An 18075-nucleotide genomic window follows, 5' to 3' on the forward strand; every position below is an offset into this window, starting at 1 on the left:
TGTCACGTTCTGGAGGAGCCAATCACTGGTCAGCATCTGCCACATTGGGGCGGCGACATTGTATCTGGTCAGCTGCACCTGTTAGTTGCTGCAGTAACCAGGTAGTGTCACTCCCATACAGGTGTTGTGTCACTCCCATACAGGTGTTGTGTCACTCCCATACAGGTGTTGTGTCACTCCCATACAGGTGTTGTGTCACTCCCATACAGGTGTTGTGTCACTCCCATACAGGTGTTGTGTCACTCCCATACAGGTGTTGTGTCACTCCCATACAGGTGTTGTGTCACTCCCATACAGATGGTGTGTCACTCCCATACAGGTGTTGTGTCACTCCCATACAGGTGTTGTGTCACTCCCATACAGGTGTTGTGTCACTCCCATACAGGTGTAGTGTCACTCCCATACAGGTGTTGTGTCACTCCCATACAGGTGTTGTGTCACTCCCATACAGGTGTTGTGTCACTCCCATACAGATGTTGTGTCACTCCCATACAGATGTTGTGTCACTCCCATACAGATGTTGTGTCACTCCCATACAGGTGTTGCGTCACTCCCATACAGGTGTTGCGTCACTCCCATACAGGTGTTGCGTCACTCCCATACAGGTGTTGCGTCACTCCCATACAGGTGTTGCGTCACTCCCATACAGGTGTTGCGTCACTCCCATACAGGTGTTGCGTCACTCCCATACAGGTGTTGCGTCACTCCCATACAGGTGTTGCGTCACTCCCATACAGGTGTTGTGTCACTACAGGTGTTGTGTCACTCCCATACAGGTGTTGCGTCACTTCCATACAGGTGTTGTGTCACTCCCATACAGGTGTTGTGTCACTCCCATACAGGTGTTGTGTCACTCCCATACAGGTTTTGCGTCACTCCCATACAGGTGTTGTGTCACTCCCATACAGGTGTTGTGTCACTCCCATACAGGTGTTGTGTCACTCCCATACAGGTGTTGTGTCACTCCCATACAGGTGTTGTGTCACTCCCATACAGGTGTTGTGTCACTCCCATACAGGTGTTGTGTCACTCCCATACAGGTGTTGTGTCACTCCCATACAGGTGTTGTGTCACTTCCATACAGATGTTGTGTCACTCCCATACAGGTGTTGTGTCACTTCCATACAGGTGTTGTGTCACTCCCATACAGATGTTGTGTCACTCCCATACAGGTGTTCTCCAGCAACAACCAATAATGACCTTATTACCGATCCTGTCTCTGTGATCCGCCACACGTGATAACGGCTGCTCATACCGCACGCTGCCGAGCACCGCACAGGTTATGCTGCCGAGCACCGCACAGGTTATGCTGCTGAGCACCGCGCAGGTTATGCTGCCGAGGCACCGAGCAGGTTATGCTGCCGAGGCACCGCGCAGGTTATGCTGCCGAGGCACCGCGCAGGTTATGCTTCCAAGGCACCGCGCAGGTCATGCTGCCAAAGCACCGCGCAGGTCATGCTGCCGAGGCACCGCGCAGGTCATGCCGCAGAGGCACCGCGCAGGTCATGCCGCAGAGGCACCGCGCAGGTTATACCGCAGAGGCACCGCCCAGGTTATGCTGCCGAGGCACCGCACAGGTAATGCTGCCGAGGCACCGCGCAGGTTATGCCGCAGAGGCACCGCGCAGGTTATGCCACAGAGGCACCGCACAGGTTATGCTGCCAAAGCACTGCACAGCTTATACCGCAGAGGCACCGCGCAGGTTATGCCACAGAGGCACCGCACAGGTTATGCTGCCGAGGCACCGCACAGCTTATACTGCAGAGGCACCGCACAGGTCACAGGCTCCTGAGGGTATTGCACACTCACCATAGTTGTGTCATCCTCGGGGAGAGATCGGGGAGTATAGCAGAAATTAGCAAAGTTTGGATCGATCTGGGAGATGTGCAGGATCCCGTTACTCTGTAACTTCTTCGTTTCCTCTTCGCAGACCTAGAGATCAATAACAGCGAGTGTAAGTGGCCGATTCCAGGGACCGCGCTCCCTCCGCGACACATAACATTAATGGTTTATATATACCCCAAGTGTGCATATACAGTGTATATAGATATATAACTTATTATTTGCAATTCCATCTTATTTCCTTTTCCGCTAAATACGGAGGTTCCGGAGGTCGGAGGCGGGACATGCAGGCAGAGTACAGTGCATTGTACCCCTGCGATCAGCCCAGCGCCTCCGTAGCGAATACCGATCATTATCTGTTCCAGCCACAGTGCAGGTGATAGACGGCTCGGTTATCTGCTGGAGATTATACATAGACTGCTTTATTATGGAAGATGTGCCGCAGAGATAAGAGAGAATCGCCGGTGCTATCAGCAACACTCCCACAGCGCTGCCAGGTTGTGTATCCCCCAGTCACACTGCACCGTGTACACGCGACTACATACAGTAGTGTATCTTTATCTGGAGTGGATGAGTATGTGAAGATGACTAGCGATAGGTCAAAATCAAATAGTTGAGTTTTTCAAGTTTTTTGGGGTATTTGTGGGTCCACATGTCAGTCGACATTGACGCCAAACCAAAACGTATTGCTCTGCTGAGGTGCCCCCTAGTGGTCTAAGGAGTGCACAGCACCCCCACAGGTTACCTACCTTCATGTGGTACATCATCATCTCATTGGCCAGGTGACTCCTGAACTGCGCCTCTCGGACCTGCTTATACAGCAGCGACTGCAGGGAAGAAAGGGACAGATTAGCATCAGCGTCTCCTGATATGGGGGCGGGGGAACCTGAGGCTCATCAGCCGCTGTGGGACCACAAATCCCAGCATGTCCTTCACAGCACCGGACGAGCCAGAGGTATAGCAGTAGCCCGTGACCTGGAAGTACTCTGGGTAATATCGGTACTCCAGGCCAGGAGAGTACTCTGGGTAATATCGGTACTCCAGGGCAGGAGAGTACTCTGGGTAATATCGGTACTCCAGGGCAGGAGAGTACTCTGGGTAATAGCGGTACTCCAGGGCAGGAGAGTACTCTGGGTAATATCGGTACTCCAAGGCAGGAGAGTACTCTGGTTAATATCGGTACTCCAGGGCAGGAGAGTACTCTGGGTAATATCGGTACTCCAGGGCAGGAGAGCACTCTGGGTAATATCGGTACTCCAGGAGAGTACTCTGGTGCTATCGGTACTCCAGGGCAGGAGAGCACTCTGGGTAATATCGGTACTCGCAGGAGAGCACACTGGGTAATATCGGTACTCCAGGGCAGGAGAGCACACTGGGTAATATCGGTACTCCAGGGCAGGAGAGTACTCTGGGTGCTATCGGTACTCCAGGGCAGGAGAGCACTCTGGGTAATATCGGTACTCCAGGCCAGGAGAGTACTCTGGTGCTATCGGTACTCCAGGGCAGGAGAGCACTCTGGGTAATATCGGTACTCCAGAGCTGGAGAGCACTCTGGGTAATATCGGTACTCCAGGGCTGGAGAGCACTCTGGGTAATATCGGTACTCCAGGGCAGGAGAGTACTCTGGGTAATATCGGTACTCCAGGGCAGGAGAGCACTCTGGGTAATATCGGTACTCCAGGGCAGGAGAGCACTCTGGGTAATATCGGTACTCCAGGGCAGGAGAGCACTCTGGGTAATAGCGGTACTCCAGGGCAGGAGAGCACTCTGGGTAATAGCGGTACTCCAGGGCAGGAGAGCACTCTGGGTAATATCGGTACTCCAGGGCAGGTGAGTACTCTGGGTAATATCGGTACTCCAGGGCAGGAGAGTACTCTGGGTAATATCGGTACTCCAGGGCAGGAGAGTACTCTGGGTGCTATCGGTACTCCAGGGCAGGAGAGTACTCTGGGTGCTATCGGTACTCCAGGGCAGGAGAGCACTCTGGGTAATATCGGTACTCCAGGGAGGAGAGCACTCTGGGTAATATGGGTACTCCAGGGCAGGAGAGTACTCTGGGTAATATCGGTACTCCAGGGCAGGAGAGTACTCTGGGTGCTATCGGTACTCCAGGGAGGAGAGCACTCTGGGTAATATCGGTACTCCAGGGCAGGAGAGCACTCTGGGTAATATCGGTACTCCAGGGCAGGAGAGCACTCTGGGTAATATCGGTACTCCAGGGCAGGAGAGCACTCTGGGTAATAGCGGTACTCCAGGGCAGGAGAGCACTCTGGGTAATATCGGTACTCCAGGGCAGGAGAGCACTCTGGGTAATATCGGTACTCCAGGGCAGGAGAGCACTCTGGGTAATATCGGTACTCCAGGGCAGGAGAGCACTCTGGGTAATATCGGTACTCCAGGGCAGGAGAGCACTCTGGGTAATATCGGTACTCCAGGGCAGGAGAGTACTCTGGGTGCTATCGGTACTCCAGGGCAGGAGAGCACTCTGGGTAATATCGGTACTCCAGGGCAGGAGAGCACTCTGGGTAATATCGGTACTCCAGGGCAGGAGAGCACTCTGGGTAATATCGGTACTCCAGGGCAGGAGAGCACTCTGGGTAATATCGGTACTCCAGGGCAGGAGAGTACTCGCAATGGCTGGAGACTGGCACTTACGTGAGCGATGCTGATGCCGCAGTAAATGGAGAACGCCGTGGCCAAGTCCTCATCAAACTTGGTAAAACCGGGGCCATTGATCTTGTTGACCAGTTCCGCCACACCGATGACCTCTGTAGAAGACAATCGGCAATAGTTACACATTGACACACACGCACACACACACACACACACACACGGACGGACGGACACACACACACGCACACACACACACGCACATTTATTACTGACAGCACAGATCTTTGCAATGTGTCCGCCAGTAATGACTACACCTGCGCTCCACTAGGGAGATCTGGAAAACCTGTCCTGCCCCTGTGTCCCAATAGTGGGATCTGAGAACCATCGCTATGACTGATCTGTGTCAGGAGTCTGCACATAAGATGAAGATGGAATCTGAGCACATCCGATACTCGCGGGACAGTGTGACGCGGCCGGCGGCGGCGACCCCTGCGGTGACCCCTGATCTGATGTCTCGCCTGGCATTTCTGTCTCTTCTGTTGGGAGGAGTCGACATAATAATTATACGTCTACAGTGGTTAGGTCGATAGTGGCAACAGGTTGACACAATGAAAAGGCATGAGTAAACTTACTTAGATGGGAGTTCTATTGCAGATGGGATGTTTCCCATAGCAACCAATCAGATTCTAATTAGCACCTTCTCGTACCTCCCATTCTGGGCCCCTGCAATCGCGTCACTCCTGTGAGGCCACGCCCCCAGCCCCTCTGTCTCCCCGAGTAGACGCTGTGCACTTCATGTTGGGCAGGGGGCTCTCAACTGTCCACCACCACCACAGGACACTGCCAACCCTGGCTGAGATTCGGGAACTGTACTGCGAAACACAGGACCGTTGGGAGGTATACTGGAAGATAACAGGTAGATTCTGACTGGTTGCTATGAGAAACGTCCCATCTTCAATAGAACACTAAGTAAATGTACCCCTTAGACCAGCTCCAGCTGTTGTGAAACTACACATCCCAGCATGCTTTGCAATAGTTTTAGCATTCCCTAATAGCAAAACTGTGGCAAGGCATGATGGGACTTGTAGTTTCACAACAGCAGGAGGGCCATAGAGTGGACACGCCTGCCTTAGACGCTGACTGGTTGGTATGGGCAACGCCACCACGCCTTGACACACCTCCCCCTCTGACTCTGCACATGTTCCCGGATGAGCGATCGGACTCCTCAGCGCACGTCTGCACTATGCAGAGTTTTCTAGAGCGGAGAATTAGTAGAACGAGTCTGTAGACTCCCAGAGCACCGAGAGGTTCCTGCCAGGGATGTGTCCAGCGTTATAATGACATAGTCTGGTATATGGAGCGTAATAACTGCTGAGGGGGAGATCTCTGTGCATCAGCACCCGGCACAGAGAACAAGTACAGCACTTCTAGGCCACGGGATCTCCGAAATACTGACATCTCTCTCTCTCTATACTGTATATAAAATCCCCCTCTAACTATAAATCTCGGATGCAATTATATTTAATACTTATATTTATCTGACTACAAAATCTGCTGCCCAAGACAGACGCCTCATTAGGGGTCCGCGCTGGTTGGTGAAACAGACGTCTGCACCATTACAATACCCCATCGGGATCTGTCCTTGCAGACATAGTAACAGGGGGTTATTCTGATTCACTCAGAAAGGCACAATCACTCTGTAATGGACAAAACTATGTGCACTGCAGATGGGGCAGATGTAACATGTGCAGAGAGAGAGTTAGATTTGGGTGTTTTATTGTTTCTGTGCAGGGTAAATACTGGCTGCTTTATTTTTACACTGCAATATAGATATCAGTTTGAAGAAAAACCCCACCCAAATCTAACTCTCTCTGCACAGGTTACATCTGCCCCACCTGCAGTGCAGCATGGTTTTGTCCATTACAGAGCGATTGTGCCTTTCCGAATGAATCAGAAAACCCCCCATAGTAATTAAGGCTGAAAAAAGACGTTAGTCCAACCTATCTCAGTGGCAAACGCAGGATTTTCAGAAGGGGGTTTCCAGAGGGGCGGAGCAAAGCACGGAGATGGACACTTAGGTGACCCAGTATATGCCGGGTCATTGAAAGTATTATAGATAGACATATATATATATATATATATATATATACACATACAGGGGCGTCAACAGCAGTGTGGACCCCTGGGCATAGCAATGTATTGGGGCCCCTACCGATCCTCCAGTGGTAGAGGTGGGGGAAGCTTTGACATGCCGCGGGTGGTAGGGGGTATTATATCAACGGCTCAGCATGTAGGGCCTGGATCAGTAATTTCCACTAATTACCCCTTTACTGCACAGATGGGGTGGGAGAAGGGGGCATTGGGCTGAATGAAGGGGCCCTGATACATAACTTCCAGGGTGGTAGAGGATGTTTAATATGCAGAGGAGGGGTGTATAGTGGAGTGGGCTTATTATTCATAATTGTCTGGTGGGAGGACATCTTGCTTGACTGCAGATATCTCCAGTTCCCAGAAATACATTTATTAGATTTTAATGGATTTAAAAACTAGAGAATCCCACCTACCAAATGGTATTGGGAACTAGGGGATCAGAGTTCAGGAGGCAGAGCAATCCGCCAACGAGTATATAAAACTACATACCAGGTGTGTGGAGCTGGAGCAGTAACCAGCTGCTGGAAGGCTGATATCTCTGGTTCTGGGAACAGTAGAGACAAGCTACTAGTGTTCCTCAAAGGGGGAGAGTCCCAGCTTTTGGAATATACCCTCAGAGAAACTCTGAGTCAGACAGAACCTGAAAGATCTGACTGGGAAGAGCAATTAACAGGCTTGGATGGGGACCACTGCTTTGAAGTCAGATATCTCCGGTTCCCAAGGGCCGATTTTTAAAATTCTTGTACCCATGGAAAGAGGGGACCCTCAGCTATCAGCCCAGGGCCCTTAGACCCCCTGCGTGCGCTACTGTATCTGACGTGTAACTACTGACTTGAGTAAGTCACATCTATAGGATTCCGTTAGTGGCTGCATCCAGTTTTGATGTAAATTCAGTAACAGTAGTTGCTGTAACCACCCCACCGGCAATGAGTTCCAGAATGTTACTGCTCTAATGGTGAAGAATCCTCTTCTTAATTCAGTACAGAATTTCTTTTCCCCGAGCCTCAGTACATCCTGCGTGTCCTAAATATAGGCCTGTTAGTGACCAATCACCTCCCAGTTCCCTATGATTCCCAATCCTGTATGTGAACATACTAATCATATCACCTCTCAGCCTCCCTTTCTCCAGTGATAACATATTCATCCTTGTACATTACTTATACACTGAATGGGTCTCAGCAGTAACTCTTACAGACAGTAATTATTATAGACAGCCCCTAATTGTCATTTTTCAAGACAGAGAGGAGCTGATTGGCCGGTGCATTATCACTCTCCATTTTATCACTTTTCAAGTTTAGTACATCTGGTCCAGAGAGAGAGCTGTCCATACATCATTATAAATTACCGTTGCTCATTCTGCTTCCCAGGAAAAGACGATTCTCAGACCTGGACCTGTCCGATTACGTATCTGGACTAAGCTTTGTGATGTGATTCCATGATCCCGTTCCATATGATTATAGAGCTGCATTTCCCAGCAACCTACCTGCCCCCTGAAGAACTTACCATTGCTCTCGTTCTTAATGGGGAAACACAGGATATTTCGCGTCCGGAACCCGGTGCTGTCATCCACCCCACGATAGAACAGAGGATGTGAATAAGCGTCTTTAATGTTCAAAATCTGTCCGGTTGTTGCCACGTGCCCGGCAATCCCCTGATCGGCTGGAATCCGGATCTCGTAGCTCTGCAAAGTAGAGGATATCTGTGAATTGTGTGCCCAGAGGGGGAGGTACATCTATCGTTAGCGGTGTGAGGTGCAGCTGTTCTGTGAGCTGTATAAATATACAGCGCCGCACTTATCGCCGCTGTATAATATCGCTGGATTATCTTACTGCTTCACTGGTTGAGTCTCTACAGAAATGAAATCATAAAATCTGAAGTAGAACATGTATTGCCCCGGTGATATTTACCAAGATACAGTAGGATAAAACATAATTTACTTACGTCGTCATCTACCACCCCTCCGTCAAACACTTTGGCTACCAGCTCATGGCTGTGTCTCTCCAGCAGGAACACCGAACATCTGTCCGGAAAGAGACAAGAGATCTGGTCAAACACATAACGCTCCAATAGAGATATCTCATGAGCTGCTCGGCCACCAACAGAGCTACTGAGAGAGAATGTTGGTGGGGTCAGATCATGGTCAGCAGAACCTGGACAATGTCTAGGACACCAGATCCTGGACCGTGCCTAACGATCAGGTCCCGGTGCCGAACATGCGGACACTGACGATATAGTCAAAAGTGTCCTACATGTACAGAAGATGGTGGCGGTGGTGGTGGTGGGGGGGGGGGATGGTTGTTTGTCATTCATTCCATTGCATACAAACTAGGCAATATTATGAATGATATCGCTCAGAAGGCCAAATAATTCAATATATCACCCAGTGTGTACGCACCTTAAGAAGCCTTAACCATGTCTACCTGACCAGATCATGGAGTATGTATAGGAAAGCAAACTGTATAGCATGTCTAGGTGACCATGAGTTTTGGGGAAAGGGGACGTGGGGCAATCAGTCGCACAGGATTTATCAAAGCACTATTGTTCTCATTTACCCTCAGTGTATATGTACATTGGTTGGTTAACCGTGAGTAGGGAGGGTGTGCTACCACTGGACACAGGTTTGACAATTTTTGGAAAGAAGAGAAAGTATGTCTCTGTGTGGTGCACAGGTTATTAAAAAGGTAAAAAGTAACTTTTATTTGGATACGTTTAAAAGAATGTAGCGAAATATAAACAGACAGTGATACATACAGACACACACAGTGTAGGTTTAAAAAGGATAAAAATCCTTACTCAGTGTGATCCAACTCAATATCCTCCTAGATGTTAGTTAGATTCTTATGTATTAGTAATAATCGTTTATTGTACAATTTTCCACAGTGGATATTCTGTGCGTTTAAGTCGCCTATTACTGATCTGCTGGTAACAAAATAATCTGGGTTTATGTTCCCCTGTGATGTTACTGATCAGATTACTTCACTTCACAATAGGGTAGGCAATATGGTGCCCCGCGGGTTACCCCTCAGGCGGTGCGTGTCTGGTGAGATCTGCCACCTCTACACCAGCACTGCGCGCCGCAAATGAGAGGGAGAGCCGCGTCAATGAGGACGTGTACCCTGCAGAGGAGCTCCGGCGTGTAAGAGTCAGCGCCTGAGATCTCCGTCTGTTAGGAGTCAGATCTGAGCGCTGCGGACGTCACGCAAGTAGCGCCTCTGACTGAGCGGTCCAGTGAAAACTGGCATACCGCTCCGACTAAACAATTTTAAACTAATACAGATCAAAATACATATAATAGGGATAGGGGAGAGGAGGAGAGCACACTGAGTGTCTGGGTCAGCGTACGCTTCGCATTGGAGCTTCGTCAGGACCCTGACGAAGCTCCAATGCGAAGCGTACGCTGACCCAGACACTCAGTGTGCTCTCCTCCTCTCCCCTATCCCTATTATATGTATTTTGATCTGTATTAGTTTAAAATTGTTTAGTCGGAGCGGTATGCCAGTTTTCACTGGACCGCTCAGTCAGAGGCGCTACTTGCGTGACGTCCGCAGCGCTCAGATCTGACTCCTAACAGACGGAGATCTCAGGCGCTGACTCTTACACGCCGGAGCTCCTCTGCAGGGTACACGTCCTCATTGACGCGGCTCTCCCTCTCATTTGCGGCGCGCAGTGCTGGTGTAGAGGTGGCAGATCTCACCAGACACGCACCGCCTGAGGGGTAACCCGCGGGGCACCATATTGCCTACCCTATTGTGAAGTGAAGTAATCTGATCAGTAACATCACAGGGGAACATAAACCCAGATTATTTTGTTACCAGCAGATCAGTAATAGGCGACTTAAACGCACAGAATATCCACTGTGGAAAATTGTACAATAAACGATTATTACTAATACATAAGAATCTAACTAACATCTAGGAGGATATTGAGTTGGATCACACTGAGTAAGGATTTTTATCCTTTTTAAACCTACACTGTGTGTGTCTGTATGTATCACTGTCTGTTTATATTTCGCTACATTCTTTTAAACGTATCCAAATAAAAGTTACTTTTTACCTTTTTAATAACCTGTGCACCACACAGAGACATACTTTCTCTTCTTTCCAAAAATTGTCTAGGTGACCAGATCATAGACCATGTGTAGTAGACCAGACCACAGACTGTGTCTAGGTGACCAGATCATAGACCATGTGTAGTAGACCAGACCACAGACTGTGTCTAGGTGACCAGATCATAGACCATGTGTGTGGGCCTGACCATAGACTGTCTAGCAGACCAAACCACAGACTGTGTCTAGGAGACCAGATCATAGACCATGTGTAGTAGACCAGACCACGGACTGTGTCTAGGTGACCAGATCATAGACCATGTGTAGTAGACCAGACCACAGACTGTGTCTAGGTGACCAGATCACAGACCATGTGTGTGGGCCAGACCATAGGCTGTGTCTAGGATACCAGACCACAGACCATGTGTAGTGGACCTGTCCATAGACTGTGTCTAGATGACCAGATCATAGACCATGTGTAGTGGACCTGTCCATAGACTGTCTAGGAGACCAGACCACAGACTGTGTCTAGGAGACCAGACCACAGACCTTGTGTAATGGACCAGACTTTTTCCAGGAGACCAGATCACAGACCTTGTGTAATGGACCAGACCACAGAATGTGTCTAGGAGACCAGATCATAGATGATGTGTAGTGGACCAGACAACAGACTGTGTCTAGAACACCAGACCGTAGACCATGTGTAGGAGCCAAGAACACATACCACGTCTAGGAGACCAGACCATGGTAGGTCTGTAATTCCATATAGTGGACTATGTCTAGGATCCATATGGAAGTACCAGCACAATGCGGCACAATAGACTGAATCTTTAAATAATTTAGGTTTCTTTTGCCTTTCGCATTCTTGCCTCTTTAAATCTATGTGTTAATTCCCAGCAACGGCAATGATTCCAGCAGTGCCCAGGCGAGTATGGTACATTGGTCTGTGTAGTTTATTTATGAAGCATTGGGTTGTAATACTTGGTGCTTCTGATCCTCTCTATATCCAAAATGTAAAGGAGCAATGATTTTGTTAGCAAAACACGGCTAGTCAAATCAATGCCCTTTTACATTTCACACATATAGTAAACATTATACGGAAATGCCAGGTTTTATAACCTGACTCTTTTTAAATAAATCCCTCAGAGTTCAGGTCACAGACAATGTCTAGGAGAAGAGATCATGAACAATGTTTGAGAGACCACAGATAATGTCTGCGAGACAAGTCCATGGACAATGTGTAAGAGACAAGACCTCGTACAATGTCCAGCGAGCCAATCTAAGGGACCAGTCCATGGAGACCAGATGATGGACATGGTCTAGGAGATATAATCTAGGACAAGGCCCACAAGATCAATTCCTTGAGAACACTTCATGGTCAGTTTTTGACCAAAGCCTACAAAACCAATGATTGTGAGTCGTTTCTGTAGTGCCAGGTCACACTTACAGGATAATATCCATGGGAAGCGAATAATTGCTTCCTATAATAAATTGGACCTTCCAATCTGGAACTAATGATTCTACATTGCAGAGGATTTCACACTGGGCCCGCAATTCAGGGCAGTCAGCGGGTAAAGCTGGATAGGTTCTTGATGATACAGACTAATGAAGTAAGAGGAACTAATTAAACTACATATTTCACAGGTTGGATAGCAACAGGACAACTCCATAAATGGGGAGATACAAAAATTGTACCCAGGAGCTTCCGGATGGAAAGAGACATTTGCGGTAGGTGACAGCTGGATACAAGATTGGAAGAAGGTTATGAACATTGGGGAAGAGAAGTCTGTGGTGTGCAGCTGCACTGATTTCAGTGGACAATGGCGCCTGGAAGTGTGACCGGTACATACATCTCTGCATTGCTGAGGTTCCGGGCTTCTGTTATAATCTCCTGGAGCAGAACCGATACATCATCTGCAAAGAGACAACAACAATCCTTCAGTAACTATTCTGTATGAGTATCACAGCGCAATGTCAAATACAATAAACACATGAATACACTGTACAACTATCAATGTATCATGGCAAGAATATAAACAATATTCTAATGTCTCGAATACCCCTTTCACACCGCACTTGTTAAACGGTATATTGCCGTTTTTTCCCATTTTAAAACGTTTAAGGCTGCAGTGGGAAAGCGCCAGAGTTGATTTACCGGTGACAGATAACCGGTATTTTTAAAAGTTTAAAATACAGAGTCCTACACGTTTCAGAGCCGGTCGTTATGCAGTGAGAATTAGGGTGGCCAATCCCGGGATCGGGATCGGCGGGATCCCGGGATTTGGCCCCAAAATGTCCGGGATTTCAATCCCGGGATTGGAGTATCCAATCCCGGGATTTCGGGATTAGACTGCGCACGCGCAGTCTAATGCCGAGCAGCTTCTGAGCACCCGCTCAGAAGCTGCCCGGCTGTTCCCAACCCCGGCGTGCGGCCTGCGCAGCGTGACCTCTGACTGTCACGCTGCGCAGGCCACAGCAGCCTATCACAGGTGACTGCTTCCGGCCGCACTGAACTCCCCGCAGCGTCCGCAGCGCTATGTGCCCCACTGCAGCCCGCCTATGTAAGGTAATCTGCGGGGCTGCAGCAGGCACCCCCCGCAGCGCTGCTCTGTCCGACCGCCCGCCCGCCCATGTCGATACCCTCCCGTCCGCCCATGTCGATACCCGCCCGCCCTCCCGCCCATGTCGATACCCGCCCGCCCTCCCGCCCATGTCGATACCCGCCCGCGTCGATACCCGCCCGCCCATGTCGATAACCGCCCACCCCCCATGTCCATGCCCGCCCGCCCGACCATGTCCACCCCCCCCCCCCCGCCATGTTGATTATACGGGTGGACAGGGCATGTTTTTCTTTTAGGGATGCCAATCCCGGGATCCCGAGAATCCCGGGATTGAGCATTTTTCAATCCCGAAATCCGGGATTGAAAAAATGCCCCGGGATTGGCATCCCTAGTGAGAATGGCTCTGAAACGGTATTTAGTAAAAACAACAGATTACAGACCTGTGATAGGCTGTCCCCCTCTTTCTGCCTTGGAACGTGTTCAGGGGATTAAACGGGTTGACTGATGTGAATGGTACTTAAACTGTATTTAAAACGGTAATCTACTGCAATGTGAAGGCTCAGACCCGTTTTAAATACCGTTTCAAAATACAGTTTTTTTAAACGTTTTGGCAGTGTGAAAGCGGTATAAATTTTTTTTTGCAATGCCAAAAACAGGAAAGGTGGGGGAGCTGAGAAACACAAAAGAGGAAGGGCATGAGAGGAAGGCCATGAGAAGAAGGGCAGGAGAAGAAGAGCAGGATAAGAAGAGCAGGAGAGGAAGGGCAGGAGAGCAGAAAAATGGCAGGAGAGGAAGGGCATCAGAGGAGAGGAAGGGCACAAAGGAAGCACAGGAATGGAGGCACAGGAGGGGAAGCACATGAAGAGAGGCACATGTGGGGAAGGATAGGAGAGCAAAAGCAAAAAAGGAAATAAAGAAACAAATAAGGCAGACATAGAGGAGAGGAAAAGCAGGAATGGAAAGACAGGAGGTAGGGCATGAGAAGGAAGAGAGGTGAGGAAGGCACAAGGGAAACACAGGAAAGGAGACACAGGAAGGTAGAAACAGAAAGGTGGGACAGGTGGGGAAGGACAGAGAGGGAAGGACGGGGGGGGGGGGGGACACAGAGGTTGAAGTGCAGGTGAAAAGGACAGGGGTGGAAGGGCAGAGGGGGAAGTACAGGGGTGGAAGGATAGGGGGGAGGACAGAGGGGTGGGGGGGGGACGGGGGGAAGGACAGAGGTGGAAGTACAGTGGTGGAAGGACAGGGAAAGGACAGAGGGTGGAAGGACAGAGGTGGAAGGACAGGGGTAGAAGGGCAGGGGAAAGGACAGAGGTAAAGGACAGAGGGTGGAAAGACAGAGGGGGAACGACAGGGGTAGAAGGACAGGAGTGAAAGGTCAGGGGTGGAAGGACAAGGGAGAAGGACGGAGGGGGAAGGACAGAGGGGGAAGGACAGAGGGGAAAGGACAGAGGGGGAAGGACAGAGGGATAATAAAGGATAACAATAATACAATCTAGAGCTGGCGAGTGCAGTGATCACAGTCAGGAACGGTAGCATTAATGCTGCTGACAGTTATTATGTCCTTACACAGACACGCTGGGTCTGTACACGCTGGGTGCAGGTGGCTGGGATGGGGGCTTATTACGCTGGAGCAGGAACGCCGGTGAGTGCGGGAGTCAAATATCGTCTCAGATTGAATTTCCAATAACTTGCAGAGGGTGTAAAGTGTCTCAGGGTCGTCTCCAATAAACCAATAACTCAGCCTCTGCCAGATACTGTATTACGCCGGCTCCGCGCTGTACAGAGTGTGATTAAACCACGGTCCCTCCAGAGCAGACACAGACCAAGGGGCTATTAATTAGGAAATCCTTAGGAGCGGGCATGGTAAATGTGGTGCAGATGGCAGACAAGACGGCCTTTATGTCATACAGATGATAGATCAATACCAAATTGTCGACATGCACAAGGTCAACAATGTCGACACAATCAAAAGGTCAACATGGCAGTGGTTGACACATGACACAGTGAAGTGTGTCGAGCTCAGCGGAAGCGGGTGTACACTCGACACTAAATGGCTGTCCGTGACGACAGGTGTCGGCTTTGTCACAACAAATTGTGGAAAACTAATGTCGACATTTTCAGGTATCGACATTTTGACACATTGTCGACCCCATGGAATATCTTTGACAATTCCGTGTGTGTATACATATTATTATTATATTTAAGTTGTGCAGCGACAGCGGCCCCGGCTCCCCCCCCACCCCCCCCCCCCCCCACTAAATATCCGGTAATAGCTGATATTTTGCTACCAATGCCTTGAAATGTAATCACTCACAAAAGGTTATTAAAATGTCAGGCAGCGACGATGTGACAGGCAGCATTTAATCCGCAGATAAGGCGCCGTTACCCCGCCGGTGGGACGCAGCGCATCCATTACCAGGTGTCTCCGATAATTTCAGCTGTGAGTAATTTGGCTGCATTCACATTTCTGATGGATTCTTACATATTTCAAAGGTACAGAGCCTATGAAACCTTTACTGATTATACATTCTAATTATTCTCATACATCAGCGGAGAAATACAAAGTAACGAGCAGCCACAGCCGCGCTAATTGCCTGATCTGTGTTCCCTGCCTTATACTTTACAAGGGAATGTCAGCAGGAAAAGGCACAGGATGCGGTGCTATTGTGAGACGGGGGATGTGGTGCTATTGTGAGACAGGGGATGTGGTGCTATTGTGAGACGGGGGATGTGGTGTTATTGTGAGACAGGGGATGTGGTGCTATTGTGAGACGGGGGATGTGGTGCTATTGTGAGACGGGGGATGTGGTGCTATTGTGAGACGGGGGATGTGGTGCTATTGTGAGACAGGGGATGTGGTGCTATTGTGAGACAGGGGATGTGGTGCTATTGTGAGACAGGGGATGTGGTGCTATTGTGAGACAGGGGATGTGGTGTTATTGTGAGACAGGGGATGTGGTGCTATTGTGAGACAGGGGATGTGGTGCTATTGTGAGACAGGGGATGTGGTGCTATTGTGAGACGGGGATGTGGTGCTATTGTGAGACGGGAAATGTGGTGTTATTGTGAGATGGGGGATGTGGTGCTATTGTGAGATGGGGGATGTGGTGTTATTGTGAGACAGGGGATGTGGTGTTATTGTGAGACATGGGATGTGGTGCTATTGTGAGACAGGGGATGTGGTGTTATTGTGAGATAGGGGATGTGGTGCTATTGTTAGACGGGATGTGGTGTTATTGTGAGACAGGGGATGTGATGTTATTGTGAGTCAGGGGATGTGGTGTTATTGTGAGACAGGGGATGTGGTGTTATTGTGAGACAGGGGATGTGGTGTTATTGTGAGACAGGGGATGTGGTGTTATTGTGAGACAGGGGATGTGGTGCTATTGTGAGACAGGGGATGTGGTGCTATTGTGAGACAGGGGATGTGGTGTTATTGTGAGACGGGGGATGTGGTGTTATTGTGAGACGGGGCATGTGGTGTTATTGTGAGACGGGGGATGTGGTGTTATTGTGAGACGGGGGATGTGGTGTTATTGTGAGACGGGGGATGTGGTGTTATTGTGAGACAGGGGATGTGGTGTTATTGTGAGACAGGGGATGTGGTGTTATTGTGAGACAGGGGATGTGGTGCTATTGTGAGACAGGGGATGTGGTGCTATTGTGAGACAGGGGATGTGGTGTTATTGTGAGACAGGGGATGTGGTGTTATTGTGAGACGGGGCATGTGGTGTTATTGTGAGACGGGGGATGTGGTGTTATTGTGAGACGGGGGATGTGGTGTTATTGTGAGACGGGGGATGTGGTGTTATTGTGAGACGGGGGATGTGGTGTTATTGTGAGACGGGGGATGTGGTGTTATTGTGAGACAGGGGATGTGGTGTTATTGTGAGACAGGGGATGTGGTGTTATTGTGAGACAGGGGATGTGGTGTTATTGTGAGACGGGGGATGTGGTGCTATTGTGAGACAGGGGATGTGGTGTTATTGTGAGACAGGGGATGTGGTGTTATTGTGAGACGGGGATGTGGTGTTATTGTGAGACGGGGATGTGGTGTTATTGTGAGACAGGGGATGTGGTGTTATTGTGAGACAGGGGATGTGGTGCTATTGTGAGACAGGGGATGTGGTGCTATTGTGAGACGGGGATGTGGTGTTATTGTGAGACGGGGGATGTGGTGTTATTGTGAGATGGGGGATATGGTGCTATAGTGAGACGGGGGATGTGGTGTTATTGTGAGACAGGGGATGTGGTGTTATTGTGAGACAGGGGATGTGGTGCTATTGTGAGACGGGGATGTGGTGTTATTGTGAGACGGGGGATGTGGTGTTATTGTGAGACAGGGGATGTGGTGTTATTGTGAGACAGGGGATGTGGTGTTATTGTGAGACGGGGATGTGGTGTTATTGTGAGACAGGGGATGTGGTGTTATTGTGAGATGGTGGATGTGGTGTTATTGTGAGACAGGGGTGTGGTGTTATTGTTAAAAGGGGGAAGCAGTGTTATTGTGAGACAGGGATGTGGTGTTATTGTGAGACAGGAGATGTGGTGTTATTGTTAGAAGGGGAAGCAGTGTTATTGTGAAATGGGGGATGTGGTAAATTGTGAGACAGGGATACGGTGCTATTGTGAGACGGGGATGCAGTGTTATTGCGAGGCAGGGGATGCAGTGTTATTGTGAGACGGAGATGCAATGTTATTGTGAGAAGATGTAGTGTTATTTTGAGACGGAGGATATTGTGAGGCAGGGGATGCAGTTTTATTGTGAGGCAGAGATTAAATGTTATTGTGAGGCAGAGATTAAATGTTATTGTGAGGTGGAAGATGTAGTGTTATTGCGAGGTGGTGGATGCAGTCTTT

The 18075-nt window shown here is 49.4% G+C and overlaps 1 protein-coding gene across 4 annotated transcripts in view; it reads right to left on the reverse strand.

The window, feature by feature from the left end:
- Positions 1-18075, reverse strand: part of PDE2A (phosphodiesterase 2A) — a 527715-nt gene that overhangs the window by 26064 nt on the left and 483576 nt on the right. For all 4 annotated transcript variants that reach the window (XM_083170538.1, XM_083170534.1, XM_083170536.1 and 1 more), the window contains 6 exons: positions 12502-12565; positions 8548-8626; positions 8110-8287; positions 4498-4610; positions 2592-2669; positions 1810-1932 (listed from right to left, as the gene is read on the reverse strand). In XM_083170538.1, the coding sequence (XP_083026664.1) occupies positions 1810-1932; positions 2592-2669; positions 4498-4610; positions 8110-8287; positions 8548-8626; positions 12502-12565 (635 nt within the window). The remainder of the gene's footprint in view (positions 1-1809; positions 1933-2591; positions 2670-4497; positions 4611-8109; positions 8288-8547; positions 8627-12501; positions 12566-18075) is intronic.

Source organism: Crinia signifera, chromosome 2, assembly GCF_055691185.1.
Source record: "Crinia signifera chromosome 2, ASM5569118v1, whole genome shotgun sequence".
In the NCBI taxonomy this organism is placed as follows: Eukaryota; Metazoa; Chordata; class Amphibia; order Anura; family Myobatrachidae; genus Crinia; species Crinia signifera.